Raw genomic sequence first — 18,146 nt, 5'->3', positions numbered from 1 at the left:
GAAAAAGAGGGTAATTCCACTTGGCATTGTCTTGGACGTCACTATACTTGAAGTAGATAATTAGAAAATAGGCAACATTTAGTTTTTCTTTAACAGAAAGTGTAGTTTTTTTATTTATTATTTAAATGCTGTTTTTTTTAGTGATTGTATTAATGACCTACTGTCGTGGAAGTTCAGCTTGAACAGTCTGTGCAGCGGAAACAATAACAAGTACACCAGCATGCAATCAAATAGCACTGCAGTAAACTGTGAAGGTCATTGTTCTATTTTTATTTAGGTGTTCATTCAACTCCACAGCCAGTAGAGAAGCCAGAGATTGTTGTTTTACTGAATGATGTTATGGTCTACAGCAAGCTAAAACTAAAGTGGCCTAATACACCAACCTTTTAAAACCTTAATGTGTTGTTTGTTGTTGTTTGTCATTGACTAGATGAATCATAAGACCTTCCTTTTCCACTAACTTTTTTAAGCCCCCAGGCCTTGATTTGCGTGTTTGTTGAAGCTATTGCTGAAAGACTTCAACAAAACAGAGAATAGGAACAGAAATAGTCAGGTGTCTCAGCTAGGTGAGAACAGAGACACATTTCACAGAGGTACACTCCATCCTCTCCTGCTTAATATGCTGCCTTAGTGCAACAAATGGTTGTCAAATACAACATCCATCTTGCATCCTGCCTCTTCTCTGCACTCTCACCAGCCAGTAAAAGTCAATCTGATGTTGACTCTTGTCTATATCCCCTCAATCAATCAATCAATACACCTCAAAAACAGATACAACTTTGCCATAAAACATCTTAAGGAGGCAGAACAGTTCTTGATTAGCTTTCTTTTGTCAGATGAAGCTAGCATTAAACTGCACCTGAATAATTAGCGTAAAAAGCTGGGAAACACATGAACTCTCCCACTTCAAACCCACCCTGTTTTAATTAAGCAAGAGCTTCTCTGATAAGATGACAATTTATGTTGCTTTAAAGCCTGTACATAATTTTCTGCATTAATAATGCCTTTACAGATTTGCAGGTTACCCTTGCAATGTGCATTAATGGATGGTGGCTTTAGATCTGTTAATAATAATGGATTATATTTAAATAGTGCTTTTTAAGGCACCCAAAGCACTTTACATTGAATCCATTATTCATTTATCCCTCATTCACCCCAGTGATGGTAAGCTACCAGAGTAGCCACAGCTGTCCTGGGGCAGACTGATGGAATAAGTCAATAAGCGCCAGTGGCCTCTCCTACCACCACTGAACATTCATACACTAGTGATGTAAAAACTGGAAGCAAGGAGGGTGAAGTGTCTTGCCCAAAGACACAATGACAGATTGACTGGAGGAGAGGCATTAGAAATACCAACCTTCAAGTCATTGGACGACCTGTTACCACCTGAGCCACTGCTGCCCCCACCCTTAAAGGTTGACAAGCCAAATGATCCCTCTCAGTTAGTTTCAATAACATAGTTTCTAGAGGAATCTAAAATCTTGATGAATCAGACAACAGGGCAGTTTTCCATGTTATATGAATTAATCTTTAAATGAGCTTAGCCCCCAAAAAGATTGTGACAGTCTTTCTGAAGCTTGCTTAGATCAGTTTAACTCGCTTTTGTAGATGCAATGATGAGCTGAGTTCATCCTTGCAGTAATTTCTACAGCACAGTTGTGCCCATTGTTAATACAGGGCTGCCTGAGGGCTTGAAGATCACAGCCATTCAACACTGGTTTTGGGCTTTGTCATATGCATAAAGGACATGCAGAAATTAGAAGTCTTATACAGATTCTGTGGTACCTCTCAACGTTTGATTTCTTGCAGCACAAAGAAATGTTCTTCTCAAATAATTCTTCTGAAATAATAATTCATCACAGTCCATCAGTCCTTTGTGATGAACTCAAAGCACTCCCTGTTTTAATCCCTAAATGAATCAGGTTCTCAGCTCTTTTCACACCTAGTCAAGTTACTGACTAGTTGACAGTTGATTTTATTAATCTTGAGGGTTTACATTATTTGAAAATCATTTAGTTCTGTTTTTACTGATATTTACTTACTATATTTATAGAAACAGGGAGGTGTAAATGTGAGTAAATACAAAAAATAGGTATGCATATATAGATTTTTAGGGAATACTTGCCCATGTAAACCTAGCACAAAAAGTAAGGAAATTAGTGTTTGGTCCATTACTTCTCCCTTTAAATAGTACCAAGTGGTGTCGTATTATATATTGTTGGTAAGCTTAGTGACCTTTGCAATTTGTCGCCTTCACAAGTAGGTGTCATTTGTAAGGATCATTCCTCTGTGGAATGAAAAACACTGCTAAACATGTGGATAGTGCCCTAAAGAATGTGGCAAAAATCCCTCTAATATTCTTGTATTGGTATTCACTCTTGTGCTGCCTGGAGTGGACCAGTCACAGATGTATGGCTGGCACCTGATTAAAGGATAGACAAATCAGAATAAGTTCTGAAGCCAGTGGCAGTTCCATATCCCCAGAATCGGGGACCATCCTCCAGGATGACAGTGGTCTTCCCCATATAGTCAGGAACATCACAAAGTACCTCCAGAGTGGAGAGGATGGAATGGCACTGCCATGAATCCTGATTTAAACCCCAATCAACACTTGAGAGATCAGCTCAGGTGTGCTGTTTGTGCTAGAGTGACCAACCGAACCACACTGGTTAAGCAATGGGATAGTGTCCCATATAGAATGTGACCAGGATGGTGTCCAGTTTGAGGATGAACTGCCAAGCTGTTGTGTCTGCATATCGATCTTCCACATGCTGCTGAGGTCCCTGACACTGTAAAATGAATGAAGTGTAAAACTTGCCAATATGTGTTGTTTTGCCTTCTTATTGTGGGAGAGTACAATTAGCCAGTCCACTAAGAAATTTAAAACAAGAGTTAACACCAACTGGGCACTGTTGGAGGGGATTTCGGCACATCTTTGTGGGAGCACCGACACTTTTAGCAGTGTTGCTCATTCCACAGCAGCATGATCCTCCCAAGCTATACCTTGTGTAAAGGTGATTAATCAGAATTCCCAACTATAAGAGACCAATTGCTATCACTTAAAAAAAAAAAAAAAAAAGAAGACCAAACACAAATTTCCTTACATTTTAGCTAAGTTCTTATTGCACTGCATACATTTAGCTAAAAGTAGTGGAGTCTAAACAGACTGAAAAATAAATGTATCACAACTAATATTGAAAACATACATTTCTAAGGTTGTATAGCTGGAGTAACTGTATACTCTTATGCATCTGAAAACCATTTAGTATTGGGAAAAAATAAGTCATGTTAAAGTTTAATTGTGGCAACAGATACTTATACACTTTGGTACAAACAAGAAGTTTGGATTGAGGTCATCTCACATAGGTATTGAGCAATGTTGTCTGTAGCCTAACTAAATGGCCCATTTAAACTATTGAAATGGGGACATCCCAGTAACACAGCGCCTAATTGCATGTGGTGTATTTGTTTGAATCCAGCACATGAAGTTGAAGCTGGTCTTATCTTTACTGAGTAAGAGGCAGGCAGAAATCAGAGCTACACTGAAGAATCCAAAGGCATTACATGAAAATCTTTAATGTAGAAATAATGTTAGCTGTCGAGGGACCTCTCGGATTTAAGCCAGAACTGCAGCCTGAGGCATCGTTCAGCCTATACCTGTAGTGAAGGTTGACTGAACAGCTCTGAAGGGATACTCAGCCACAGGTTAGTAACATTTTAACCTGATAAGTGTTATGCAATATAACTGCGTTCAACAAAGAGATTCTCCATGCTGTAATTCAGCCTACAGCATGATTTGCTGAAGGATTTGCTTTGAATCTGTACTCTAAGACATGTGCTGCTAACCTCTTGACCAGGTCACCCTTGGATAAGAGATCTCAATCTCAATGGGACTTTAAACCTGGTAAAATAAAGGTTTAGAAAAAAATAAAAAATAAGAGAATCTCTGATAACGTTTGATAACATATGCAGCACAACTCTTGATTTTTCATCAGGTAAAAGCATACCAATGTGAAATGATTAAATGCTGTCTTGGTTGCTAAATGTGCTCTCCCAAGTTCTTTCTTTCTTGCTTGCTTGCTTTCTTTCTTTCTTTCTTTCTAAACTCAGCTTCCTTTGAAATGATAATATGTGCCTGAAAACCAGGTCCTATGTATTTTCATGCCCTGCCTCAACTGGCCCAATTCAGTTTCAAGGTATTAATAAAGTTGATGTTGTAGAACCCCTATTCCAAAAATCTTGGGATGGACAATTTAATTTCTGATTGTATGGGGTTGGGGTTACACTAGTGTCTATAGCAGGGACAGTTAATACATCTGTGAAGGCACCATCAATGCTAAAAAGTACAAGAAGAACATATTATGCTTCCATCCAAATAATGTTTCTTTCAGGGGAGGCCTTGCATATTTCAGCAAGACAATTCTAAACCATATACTGCATCCATCACATCACAGGAGAAAAGTCCTGGGTGGTGAACTGGCCTGCATGCAGACCAGTCCATTCACCAATAGAAAACATCTGGTGCATCTTAAAACAAAAAAATCTGTCATGGAAGGCTCAGGATAGTTGAGCAGCTAAAATTCGGCATCAGACTAGAATGGGACAACACTTCTCTCCAAAAACTCTAGCAACTGGTCTCCTCACTTCCCAGACATTTACAGACAGTTGTCAAAAGAAGATAAAACATCAAATGATACAATATCACCCAGTTCCAACTGGAAATGTGGTTCTAAACTATAGATATAATGGTGAAAATAATGCACAGATGGTAGAAAAGTATTTGTAGGGTATTAGCATCTAAATGTTTCTAGGCAAGGCAAGGCAATTTTTTTTGGTATAGCACATTTCATATACAAGACAGTTCAAAGTGCTTTACATAAAACATTACAGCAGGGTGAAGAAAGCAAGTGCATTAAAAAAAAAACAAAGATTAAAAGAAATAAAATTAATTAACTGAGCGTTTCAGCTGATCTGAGGCTTTCCGGGAGTTTGTTCCAGACATGTGGCGCATAGAAGCTGAATGCAGCTTCTCTATGTCTGGTCCTGACTCATACTGGGTCAAGAGGTTGCTCCTTAGCAACTGTTCCTGAATGTGTATAAAACATTCAATGAACATACACTAATACTGTACAATGACAATTATTGACATTGGGCTTTTACTTTGTAAGAAAAGGAGCTTCGAGGACATCCTGTTTAGTGTCACGTGATCCCATCCTCGCCTGGATACGAGAAAGCGTCGCTTCACGGTCACCACGGAGAGAGGGATGGGTCTTTAATACTACAAGAATACTTCTGTGCCCCTTCCCGCGCAGTTTCAACGTCAAACTATCATGGCAGTCTGCGGGAAACGATTCTCTGTCGTTTCAAAAGCGACTCTACCAACTTTTAACGTGTGTGCGTCCACGTTTTAGTGCTCTGATCTTTCTTAGCATGAGAGATAAAGATTAGTTAGCATGATAGCGAGCTAGCGACCCAACCTCAGCATCACCTTGCGACCACACCTCCCAGTGACAGGTAAGATTTCTTTCTCGCATACTCTGAAAGGATGTGAGAACCGAGAGTCATCATCCATTATTTTGAGTTAGTTGCATAATGATTGCCAGCACCAGTTCATAGCAGGTGTTTTCGAGTGACTAATTCCTTGTGACGGTAATGATGCGGCGCTAATAGGATTTGAGGTCTCTCCTTCCTGTCGCTTGTTGGAGGAGTTCGCTGGGATAACGAGGGTGGGGCTTAACTGAGCGTGTGTGAGAAAGTGGTGCTTGTATGGCAGGGGTTTTATCTCACTGAGCGTATATTGCAATGATATAATGAACATCCAGTGCACTGTAGTCATTTTATGCCTAATGCCATTATGTGGTAGAATTTCTTTATTTGGGCTTTTGAAATGAACCAAACTTGTGTATGGTTGCAACAAACAAACACTACAAACTATCGATCCATTTATATATGTCTATGTTTTATTGAATTGTTAAAAAGATTTTATTCCCAGTTTAATAATGTGTCTGTCTGTCAGTGTGGCTGCAGGTTCCTAAGCAGACATGGGCAAACTACAGAGCAAGTTTCGTAAGAGGTCTGAGCTCTACAGGTGAGATATTTACATATAAACATTTTATTCTTATTTGTGCCATGTCACCTGGCTCACTTGTAGTTTAAGCAAGAATGGGAAATTGTTTTATTTAAAAAAAACACAGTAATTGAATTCACTTCTGACAACAATGAGATGAAGCATTGAAGTTCTCTACAGAAACATGCTCCTGTTCTAATTAACCAACATGAAATTCTAAATAAGCATATAAACAAAAGACAAAGTTCCTCAGTTTCAACACTTGAAACCCTGTTCTTACAAAATTATTGATTAACTAGTTGCAGATCAAGTAATTCAGATTGATTAACCCTTTACATAGCCTCTAAAATTTAGTTGGAAATGGGGTAGTACAGTCATAATAGAGAAAGATAAAAATAAATCATTATGAGAGAAGTCAGGCTGCAGGCCCTGGAAAAGCTAAAAGAAAACTTACTAACAAAGTCATGTGTTGAAGATTGTTTTCATTTATTATAATTGCTCTTAATTGTTTGTTTTTTTGCTATTGATTTCTTTTAACAGGACCTCTCAGGGGGAGAAGGCTGATAGTACCTTTGACAGTCAGATCTTGCAGTATGAACCTGCCCATCATGGATCCATAAACACGGTGACAAGCCTCAGCCCAGATCTCTGTGTTTCTGGTGGGAGTGACCAGGTAAAAAAACGTCTCAGGAGTCTATAAAATAGAAATCTAATTTTTTGAAAGTTTACTTGTGAGTGATAAAATGAAATGAAAAAGTGCTATTATAATCCCAGCGGGAAGTTATAAATGAACTAAAATGACTTATCACAAATTGAACTGTGTAATGGGTAGGAGATAATTACAGCTCACAAAGCACATTGCCTAATGAAAATAAAACTCAGATTATCCCAGTTACTCTTTCATTTTGACAATAAAAAGCATGTTGGCCTATGTAATAATATTAGACTCCCCTGGTTTACAGGATTTATACATTATATACAGAAAGTAATGCAGTGACTAGTTAGTGATGTGTTTGTGTGTTCACCCCTGCAGGCTGTTGTGGTGTATGATTGGAAACAAGGCCGGATGTGTCAGTCTTTCCAGGGTCACAACCGAGAGGTTACCAAGGTAACGTCAATACTGTGTGTGCACAGATTGATAAAGGTGTGGCGGTGTTCGAAGCTTTTACACCTTTTACACGTATGCATCCTCTGGCCTTATCTCCTCTAAACTCTGCCTCCATCTATCCACCAGGTGCTTTGCTATCCAGGGAGTACATGGATCTTTAGTGCCTCACGGGACAAAACTGTTCTGATGTGGGACCTAAACCAGGGAGATGAACCTATTCAGGAATTTTGTGGGCATGAGTTGGTCGTCAACGGACTAGCTATCAGCCCTGGTACTTGCACAAGGACACACACACACATATACACTCAAATAGTCTCCTCAGTTTTAATGTTAAATATTTCTATTGAATATATCAAGTAGTACCAAGTGTATTCGATTTTATCAACGTGCAGGTGGCATATCTATCCCAAAATATGTTAGTTACTCATTTATCTCAGCTGTCAGTTTGATCTTCCAAGTTTGTGCATACTTAATCTATTTGATATTAACTGCTATGCGCATGTGTTGCGGCTTGTAATGTAGATGGGAGAAAGCTGTGCACTGGCTCTCGTGACAACTGGATGTGCCTGTGGGATATAGAATCTGCAAAATGTGAACAGAGACACAACATCTCCAGAAACCTGGTGAGAATAACAGTTTTTGTGTACTAGACTGCCCCCTAGGCATATTTTCATAAGAGAAAAATTGAATCAATATACGATTTAATCTGATTATTGGGTGTTGTGTTCATGCCCTGCAAGGTGTAAACTTTTTCACTTTACTGTGTGTGCCTGTCTAGGTGACTCATGTATGTTGGGTCCCTGCCAGCTCCTCTATAGTTCAGACCTCCGAGGATAAAACTATAAGGTACAGAAAGATTTTCTAGTGCAGATGCCTATGCTGATGTGCTTTTATTGATATTTAGTATAAATTAGCTCAGCTTGTAGAGAAATAATGGTTTCATATTTATAACAAATTAGTAGCTATCGCAAAGTCTTACTGGGGTTTGGTACTGGTAATATACTTCTATTATAAACAGACATGGAATGATGCTCATGCAGGGTCAGACTTTTTTGTTTTTCTTTACTTGTAGTGGATCAGTCCAGTTAAATGTCTGATTAATAATCAGTCAAAGATGAGGTATGACCCATTTGGTTTGGTGATTTGGACTGGATAATAAATTGTTTGACCCATTTTTTTCCTCTGTAGCATTGTATCTTTTCCCTGACCTGACCACATCTCCAAATTATTGTTATAATTCACAAATAGCCAATAACTTTGATTCTAACATGACTTTGGAATTACATAGATGACAAACAAACACTGCAAATTAAATCATCACTGCAAACACTCAACTGCTGTTTTGCAAATGAGGACAGACACAGTTTTAAGCCTTTGGACTTTGGCTAAACTCTCACATGTTAAGTCCATGGCCTCTGTTTTTAATAAGTGTTTCAAGTAGAAGATTTAACAAAGCTTAAAAATGTGAATCATGCATACTTTATTTTGATATAGATGTGATAGATAATTTAATGAATAAATGAGTAAGTCAACATAGTGTCAGTGGACAGTAGCTACTTGTTGCTATCAAAACGAGAAGTGATTACAGTAATTGCTCATGCTAAGCTAACACCTAACTGAACCTTTGATCTATGACCTCTTATTTGTGTTCAACCCTTGGGGATATTTTTGGCAATCTGGTAACGGCAAATGTTGTAATCATTACACTGTGATACAATGACCATAAGTATTAAAAGACAATATTTAGATGATTATTTCGTATAAAAATAGATCAGCTGGGTTGTATTGAATTTTTCTTCTCTTTTGAGAAAACAGATACTCAGTCCTTGTTAAATTTTTAATGCCTTTAGCACAAAGATGATTCTTTTGTGTACATCTTTAGTAAAAACGTAGCAAACCCCAACAAAATATTGTCAAAACCAAGATCCTTGTATTATTAACATAACTTAATCTGGACCCTTGTCTATATAGTGTATTTGTGTGTAACTGAGAACAGTATATTCTTATATGTGTCTAATGTGTGTTTGTTTTTGTGTGCAGGGTGTGGGACAGTAGAACATGGCAAGTGACCAATACTTTTCCAGCCAAGCAGTACATTCAAACCCACTGTGATGTTTCTCCAAATGGTCACTACTTGGTGTCCAGCAGCAACGGCTTTGGAGGCCAGGGTTGTGAAGCCACGGTGAGAAACTGGGAGGTGTTTGTGTGGTTGTTGGCTGTAAAAGTTAAACTAAAAAAAGGAACACTGAATAGAATAAATTCATGCCACCTGTGTTGAGATGTTTGTGCAGGTAGTTGTGAAGCATTTAACATTATTATTTGTTACAAGCAGTGTTGTGTCTGTGTGTTATTAGCTCTGGGATCTGCGTCAGCCTGGTTGTAAAGTTGTGGAGTATAGAGGCCATCTTCAGACGACTGCCTGCTGCATGTTTCTTCCTGTGTCTCATGGTGGCACTGCTTGGGTAGCAACATCTTCCCATGACAGCTCTGTCAAAATTTGGGATCAGAATACGGCAGGTAACATTTCCAACTCATGATTGAAGGAAAAATGGTCCTATTATTTTTTAAATGAACATTTCTTCATCTTGTCCTTTGCCATCCTTATTTCAGTCTGTTTAGGCACGCTGTTTCTGGATGGTGCTGGTCCACTGGTTTCTCTGGCTCCCAGTGATTCTGTCAATCTGCTGTGTGCCAGTTTCAACACCGGTCTCCATCATATCCAAGTGGACCAAGGATCACACCAGGCCCAGGGTTCTGGTGCAGGTTCTGGTGGAATAGGAAGCCTAGACATTAGAGTTGTGGCTCGTTTCTGACATCACAGAACAGCCGGTTGTGACTTGTAAAACTGACCTATGAACAGCCGGCCATTCAGCAGCTGTTGTCGCTGGATTTTTCTTTTTTCTTTTTTACCATTTTTCACGTTTATATAGACATTATTGCTTGACTAGACTGCCATACAAAGAATAATGTAAGAATGATAAGACGTTTGTAACAAAAGGAGCAGATGAAGATGTGTGGAGGATGCACGTTTGTCCAGCAGTGAACACCCATGGATAATTATCTAAGCTACTCATCTGCAGGAGCTTTTTACTTGAGAAGAACACAGGGTCCATCATCATTGGAATTGTTTTGGTGTTGAATTGTTTGTAGTCAATTTTTAAAAACCACCTGGTGAAATAGGGGCTTTAAAGGCTTTTGTGTGGTTTGAGGCACCGTAGCAGTGACCTGGTTGGTGATCCAGTCTTACCTGGAGTGTTGCCTTCTTGGACTAACGGGCAATAAGTGGGATTTACTAGATTTAATACATTGCCTCAACCTACCAAGTGTGCTGACTACAGGCTAACAGGACAACGTGACGTTCATATTAACTGGTAATGGCTTTAAACCAAAGACATTTCCAGCACCAGAGGTTGCTCCTTGACTTTGGTGATAACTAACCACATATCTAGATACACTGTTAATACACTGTGTGTATTTCAGCGGTAAACTTGACAGAGAAAATACAACACTGCCCGAACTTCAGTACTTCCATTGGCCGAACAAGCCTCTGATTAATTTCATGTTCATTATCTTATTATTATTGTGTGATATTCAAGCAACAATTTACTTTTTAAATTTAGGCTTATACTAACAGTTTGGAAGCATTACTGGAAAAGAAAAAGAAACTGTTTGGTGAGCTGTTATTTGTCATGAATCATGAACTGGAAGCCAAGAGTATGGAACAGTTTTGTTTTTGTGGATGTATTTTTGTAGCTACAGTCATGATTTGTGATTTTGTTTGTAAGACAAGTCATAAAGTGACCAAAAAGATATAATGAAGAATATTTTTCATTTTAGCTTTTACTTTGTTTTCGATTGATTGATTGTAGACCAGATGGGGTGGCCAACGTCGGTCCTCAAGAGCCACAATCCTGCATGTTTTCCATGCATCCCTGCACCGACACACCTGACTCAAATTAAATGGATCCAACAGCCTATAAGGATCTGCACAATGACTCATTAGTTTAAGTCAGGTGTGTCGGTGCAGGGATGCATGTAAAACCTGCAGGATTTGGCCACTCCTAAGGTTTCTTTTCATGCAGACTTATGATTTTTGACGATAGCCATTACATTTTTAAAACGACTATGCAAATGACCAGAGTTATTATCTTTTTGATAAACACTAACAATGAACATAAGCAGAAAAAATATTGCAAATGTAAAATAAAGATGATCTGTCAGTATTGAGTCTGCTGCCAGTTGCTGATTTCATATATTGAACTAAAATTGTTAATGTAGACACTGTAGTTTAAGTAAACATTACATTAACGAAATATGGACAGAATTTGAGTAAAATGACTAATAAATAATGTGTTACCTTTGGAGTAATAATCATATCATTCCTGGACAGCTTAAACAGATGTGACACATCAAGGAAACGTGATAGAGAAACTGAAGGCAGCCGCCCATCGTCCATGCACAATGATGGATTATTTCACATGGAGTTTGGAACGCTGTTGGAAGTGAAAGACCAAAAAAAGGTCAACCATGATTTCAGATGTTTGGGTATTTACCAGTTTAAACATCTACACATTTAATCTGTTTGCTACCTGAGGATAAAGCAATAATAATGCATTTCATACTGTCACAAGATTAAAGTTTTATTATTGCTGTGCTTTATGTTTGCAGCTCTATACGTAACATTCACTTAGAAATCTACACACAGAATAAACTATTTAAATGCAGAACTACAGCTATTTTTAATAATTCATAGAACTGAACTGTTTAGAGACTGAACTCTTGTATCACCCGCAAAAGCGTCAAATTTGTGTTTCTTTGGGAAATTTGGTACTTTTTATATAAAGGGCTAAGCTCATAGGATGTACATGTATTTATGCAACTTGAGATGATATTTTTGTAACATGCATCTGTATCTAGGCTGGCAAAACTTGTATAATTCTGCCCATTTTTTTCCCTTATTAAAAATAAGCACTTTTTTTCTAAACTACCAAGTGGTTATTGTAATCACCCATGATTCACATCATGCCACTAAGAACTAGGAATAATAATGGAGGAAACTATCAGATATTATAAATGCATAAAAAGAAATGTATTGAAGTAGGGTGGAGGTTGAAAAATGTTTGTATGTCATGGAAATTAAAACCAAAAGTAAATTTCTGATGACCGTAGTCCAAGCAGTCCTGCAGATGTGCTGTGAGGCGTATAAAATGCACACGCATACATCTTGAAATGAATCTTGTTTAATAAAACCTGCACTGTGAGGGGAAAGCGTGCTGTGAGCTCATGATGGAATTAGAAAATGGAGGACATTCAGCCATATGGCGGTGTTTATTCAAATCTGGACCTCATTTTCACTTTGACACAAAAAAAATGTTTTCCCAACTAACAGGCTTTTATAAAGACACCCACTCTAACACAAACACAACAGCAGGCAGAACAGTGGCTTTTTGTCACGTAGCTCGAGTACAGAAACATTTAAGGAAAAAACTATAAAAATGACAATTGGTGAAATAAAAAAATCTATCTGCATCTACAAAAAAAACAAAGAAAATTAAAATAATAAAAACACATAATTGGCACCACATAGTATAAAAAGCAGGCTACTTGGAATAATAGAAAAAGAATACAGTACAGAAAAGAATGGAATTACAGGTCATTCGTTAAGACAGAATAAAAACAATGTGGGTGTAGCATTCAACCTAATGCTGACAGATACCAACACGCTTCTAAGTAATACACGAGTAGCTCTACAGCCAGTGGCAACTTCAGTATTTACGGTTTCCTCCATATCTCAAAGGAAGTCTCCCTCTTGGATCCTTCTGAGTGTTTCCATAATCCATTCATTAGTTTTCAGTGTCTAAAATGCAAGAAAAAATTCTTGAAAATCCCCAACAAGCCGTAGTACATCACATGAACATGTCTGAACTTCAACACAATATTGCAATTGATCCAGTGTAAGATGGGTTACACCTTCCTTCAACACAAGCATTATTTGCCGAACACCTCCACAGGTCACACGTCATTTCGTCTTCAAACATACACAATGGTTTCAGTCTGATCTGCAGGCTATCAATACATCACAAGACACCAGGATCAAGCTCATTTCTCATGTCAGCAGCTCCTCTGAGAAAAGAAAAAATGACAGATTTTTCTATTCATATTCAAAATGTACCTTTGCATCCGAGGGCTTTACAAAGAGTGGTCATGGAATGAGGAAGGACTGGTTTTATATCGAGCTCCATCCTGTCATGTTAAAGAGCCTTTCAGGTGTTGCAGTTTGGTCTACGAAGTTCAGTAAATCGTGCACATGTTAAAAAATACAGAAAAATACAACTTGTACAGTAATAAGATTTAAAAATATCACTTTCTGGCTAATTCATCACACCACACATCACATTTGGTAAGGGTTCTCTACCTAGACAGTCAACAACATGAATACTTTGAATTGTAAAAAAAAAAAAAGCATAAAAGCAACATGCAACTAAACCCCACATTACATCAGATACATGAGCTGGGTTGGTAAACTGTTCTTGAAAAATCCATAAATCAAGCCACAAATACGTACATTTTTTTTTCCTTTTGTCTGCATTTTGAGAGCACTCAATTTCAAGATCTAACCGAAAAGGAAAGCAAAAAACTGAGAATCACAAGACTATGCTGGGGAAAGAGCCAGAGTTCATGAAGCTGTACCTGGTATAACAGTGCAGCAATAAATGTAATCTATGAGGAGCATGTTACAAAGATGAACTCATTCTTTTACCTTAGTATTGAAATTAAATTACCATCAGCAACATTCCTGACATGTGTCCTGCACCCAGTCTCTCTCACTGGACCTGGACGGCACTGGGATCAGTTTACATGCAGTATAAAAGCGGTGGGGGGGTTATTTAACTAGATGGAGATATGTGACACATGTACGAATAAGAAAAGAATGAAAAAGGCCATTATGTTGAGACTGTACACACACAAAAAAAACAAACAGAAATAATACACAAATGACAGTAATTAGGAAGCCTACAATATTATTTTAAACAATGTTATACTGCATGATTTAATCACTTGTTCTTAAGTACTATTTAAAAATACTGATGATCACTTAGTAGCTTAAATAAATGACGCACAAATTTCCATAACAGAGCTAAAAAGGAAAGTGCTGTACATTAGTTTTCTGTCTATAGAATCAAAAGGCACTCGCCCTCATTTAATCTGAAAACTGAAAAGCTGATTGCCCTTATGCCCAGATCATTAAATAACAGATTTATGTCAAGATGTGAGAAATCTTTTGTCCACAAGTGTTTTATAACATCTATTTCCCAATTAAGGTTAGAGCCACTGGCTACAGTTCACATCCCTACAATAAATTCGCTGCATCGAAAAGATGAGTGAAGTCTGGATTTGGTTTAGATTTCAGGCATGAATCAAACTTTGCAACTGCACGTAATGCAAAATGACAAGTATTGTAAGTGAGAATACGAAACTCACATTCGAACTGTGATGAGGCTCAAAGAGACCAGTACACGATTTTAACACACTTGATATCTAATTCCAGTTAAGTGTATGTGTTGGGTGAATCCCTGAGATATTGCTGGCTGTCTGCATTTTCCTCACAGTCAGATGGTGACTTTAGTACAGTACTTTTCCATTAGCTAACCCCCCCACCACACACACACACACACGCACACACGTTTGAGCAGGTCTCTGAGAGGAATTTGCCCTGGCACCCACCCACATTCACATGAGAAAAAGAGGTCCTGATGGTTAAACTCTCGTCACTATGGAATCGTGACTCAGTGACATGAACTAGATAGATGTGTTTTTACAGTCTGGATGGAAATGGAATAAATAAATCTTACTATGGACAACTATCTAACATATTTATGCTTTTACATATTAGAAATAACCATGTATCAGTCCCAGCCTGTTATACCCCCCCCCCCCCCCCCAAGAAGTCTCAAAAGGAGGACACTTTTTGTGGACAAAACCAAGTCTTGAGCACCTGGTCATTTTCATAAACAAACATACATAAAATATGTTTATTTATTCACCAGAAGTATTGTTAGTACTTCTGCACACACCAAAAAAAAAAAAAAAAAAAAAAAAAAAAATTCACCAATTAGGAAGCTTCTCAAAAGTAGCTGAGGTGCAGAATTAGGCCAGATGCCCAAAATATCTGATAACTTCACAGCAGATGTAGAAAAACCTTCCAAATCCTTGAGGCAAAAATTAAAGACGTAATGTTTGGTTTTTTTTTTGTGAACTCCAAGTAAACTGTCCATGCATCTGAGGAATTTGTTTACTCATTACCAAAACTGACTCAAGCCTTTAAAACATTGTGTTCAAATCTAGTTTCTCCCCCACCTGACAGTAGAGTTGTAAGTACTCAGTAGTTGTGTTTCTGTAGGATTGTACCACTTTAACAATTACACCTGGTTTGCCCCCAACCCTCCCCTCAAAACTCATCCTGGTTGCAGCTTACAGTTAGTCTACTGATCCCCGCTGTGTTCCAGGCTGTCTATGACACGGCTCAGCCTGATGTTCAGCAGCCTGATCTGGGTGTCTAGGTGGTCGATCTTCTCTTCCAGCGAGCCTGCCCCGCCTCCCCGACGCCAGTACGCTCCCACGGGCCCAGTCATGAAGTACACGGCCATGATGAAGCACAGCGGCAACACCGCACGCTCAGGGTCACCCTCAAACTTCTGCAGGATGTAGAGGCAGGACAAAGCGAAGAGTGTGACACGTGCGAGCCAGAAGAAGCGTCCAAAGACGGCATGTAGCAGGTAAAAGAACCCCCCCAGGAACATAGAGAGGAACCAGTAAGCCAAGAGCACAGCAGCAACCAGGAGCAGGGCACGTGCTGGGGAGTTGGTGAGAGATGTGGGGCTAAAGTAGTGGCTGAGGTTTGAAGCTACACACGAAAGAGAAGAACAAGCAGAAATTAACATTATTAACAAGATGAAAAACGTTCATTTATTATATTGTCGACATGCTTCACTCTTTACATTTAAAGGCTTACAATCAATGCCCATCACATCCAGCAAATCTGACCAGATCTTCCAGATGGTGTCCAGGAAAGAGTCCACTCCATGGACAAACCGCTCCGTTGCTTTGGAGAAAAACTATGAGAAGGGAATAAAAAGTCATGGGGTTAGTCCAAGTCTCATTTTTACACATATTCATTATAAATAGCCAAGAGAATAATGTCAGCTCTGCAGGCGATCCCAAAGGACCACATGCAAAGAATGCTAGCTCTTACTATGCGATTGTCTCTCCAACTACATTTCTCGTATCCTGTTGTGTGCGGCGCACATGTCTTATTTGCTCTGATGAACTCTGCTGAGTGCATCTCACTGAAAGCTAGTTACTTGAGCGGAATAAATTGGTACTGTGAGGGCACTGAAATATTCTCAAAACATGTATATCTGCCAAAAACAGAGCCCTGATGTGATATGTTGCAGTTAATTGAGAGTATGGGAAACATTTTTTTTTCTAATAAGTACCTTTTACAATGCAAAAGCACATTTTCCTGATAACATTTACACATTTTTTTTTACTAACGCCACATTTTCATACACAAGGTTATTTCTATATGGAAATATAACCTGAATACTTCCTGCACCTCTGCTCACAATTTGCATATCAGGGAAGTGACTGAGACACTAGGCTTTTTATGTTCTTACACTGCAAAGCCTACACATGTAAAAAAGGAAATTTCAGATTTTTTCTTTTTGGTAGTAGATTAGATTTAAGATTAAGCACACAAAGAGCTTAATACATGCCATTTAGTTTTGCTTTGGCGGTCAAATGCAGGAAATAAAGCAGCAATTTCAAAAAGCAGGAAATGAGGTTTGACCAAAGACCATACGAGCTGGTCCAGTATTTTCTTTGTAAAAAGCAGTTTTCTATTAATCTGGATACCAAGTCTTCAAGGAGAGAGAGAGCTGTTATACTAGGACCGATAGCATTATCTGTCATGTAGTGCATTAAAATAACTCCTGGTGGACTGCCTTTAACTAGTGGCAGTACGTTACAAACAACTACAGCTACTACAAAATACCGAATTAGAATTACAAGAATACATATCACATGATGTCAGTCTGCAACAAGGCTTATTGGTTGGACTTTCTTTAGACTGAAAAAACCATAGGATAAAAGCTAATATTTCAAAATGGCATCCACGAGACTGTTAACCAGGCCCTGGCGCGCTTCCCTACCAATTCGCCTTGCTGAGACCACAAACCGCTGGCCCGCTACAGCTCAAACAAGGTCACCCTGACTTGTTATTGACAACCCTAACAGCTCACCTTGTATAACCCTCTAATGTTTTCTTCTCCAAACACACTGCTGAGAGTCTGATAGATGCCGTTAGCTGCCCGTCGGAAGCTGTTCTGGTTGCTGGTCCTGCTTCTGCCCGCTTCGGATGTGCACAATAAAGACGCGGAAAGCACCAGGAAAATCACAAAAAACCTGATTCCTTTCATGGCACCACACGCTTAGAGATGTCAAACACAAGTATGTATCAATAATATTAAATTAAACTCAAAGCAGAACGTGCAGCTAGCTGCCCACAGTGACACCTTGCCAGGAAGATGACAGACAGGTTGAGATGGTAGATAACCCGTGTTGCATTTAGGGACACCTCGTTAACATTTTCTTTCACGCCCTGTCCTGGCTAATCATTCTTGGATAAAATCTAGCAAGGATTATAAAGGCAAGTAAGTTGATTATCTCCACCAAAGACAATTATCTATTCTACGGACGAAAAATCTAAATTATATAGTCATCAATACCATTTGACGTTTTGATTTAATTAATCTTCCAAAAAGTATTTATCTGTACTTTTTAAAATGGCATTAACAATATAACTTTATAAATACGTTATACAAATGCAACAATTCAACACTATTAAAACATTTATTACGTGTCTCGTCTAATTTAATTTTAACACTAGTATTTCCTATATTTTTAAATGTT

At 38.5% G+C, this 18,146-nt stretch overlaps 2 protein-coding genes across 3 annotated transcripts; one reads left to right on the top strand and one right to left on the bottom strand.

Annotated features, from left to right (window-relative positions):
• The first annotated feature begins 5,232 nt into the window (after window positions 1–5,232).
• Window positions 5,233–11,120, top strand: wdr31 (WD repeat domain 31). The gene is made up of 10 exons (XM_041998672.1): window positions 5,233–5,514; window positions 6,017–6,088; window positions 6,608–6,740; window positions 7,101–7,175; window positions 7,302–7,446; window positions 7,698–7,798; window positions 7,954–8,021; window positions 9,216–9,357; window positions 9,530–9,692; window positions 9,786–11,120. Exons 2-10 carry the CDS (start codon window positions 6,042–6,044, stop codon window positions 9,986–9,988), a joined length of 1,077 nt encoding a protein of 358 aa, XP_041854606.1. The 5' UTR covers window positions 5,233–5,514; window positions 6,017–6,041; the 3' UTR covers window positions 9,989–11,120.
• Window positions 11,121–11,488: 368 nt separating this feature from the next.
• Window positions 11,489–17,778, bottom strand: LOC121648493 (bri3 binding protein). Of its 2 annotated transcripts, XR_006011991.1 has the most exons (5): window positions 17,477–17,778; window positions 16,189–16,291; window positions 15,652–16,080; window positions 11,616–11,668; window positions 11,489–11,571 (listed from the first exon to the last, which is right to left on the bottom strand). XR_006011991.1 is itself a non-coding variant. In XM_041998673.1 (3 exons), exons 1-3 carry the CDS (start codon window positions 17,651–17,653, stop codon window positions 15,659–15,661), a joined length of 702 nt encoding a protein of 233 aa, XP_041854607.1. In that variant the 5' UTR covers window positions 17,654–17,778; the 3' UTR covers window positions 12,481–15,658. The 2 variants fall into 2 exon arrangements, 1 of the variants encoding a protein (XP_041854607.1); XM_041998673.1 differs by lacking the exons at window positions 11,489–11,571; window positions 11,616–11,668 and having other exon boundaries at window positions 12,481–16,080.
• Window positions 17,779–18,146: the final 368 nt, after the last annotated feature.

Source organism: Melanotaenia boesemani, chromosome 11, assembly GCF_017639745.1.
Source record: "Melanotaenia boesemani isolate fMelBoe1 chromosome 11, fMelBoe1.pri, whole genome shotgun sequence".
Classification (NCBI taxonomy): Eukaryota; Metazoa; Chordata; class Actinopteri; order Atheriniformes; family Melanotaeniidae; genus Melanotaenia; species Melanotaenia boesemani.
This window is presented reverse-complemented; position numbering and strand designations above follow the sequence as displayed.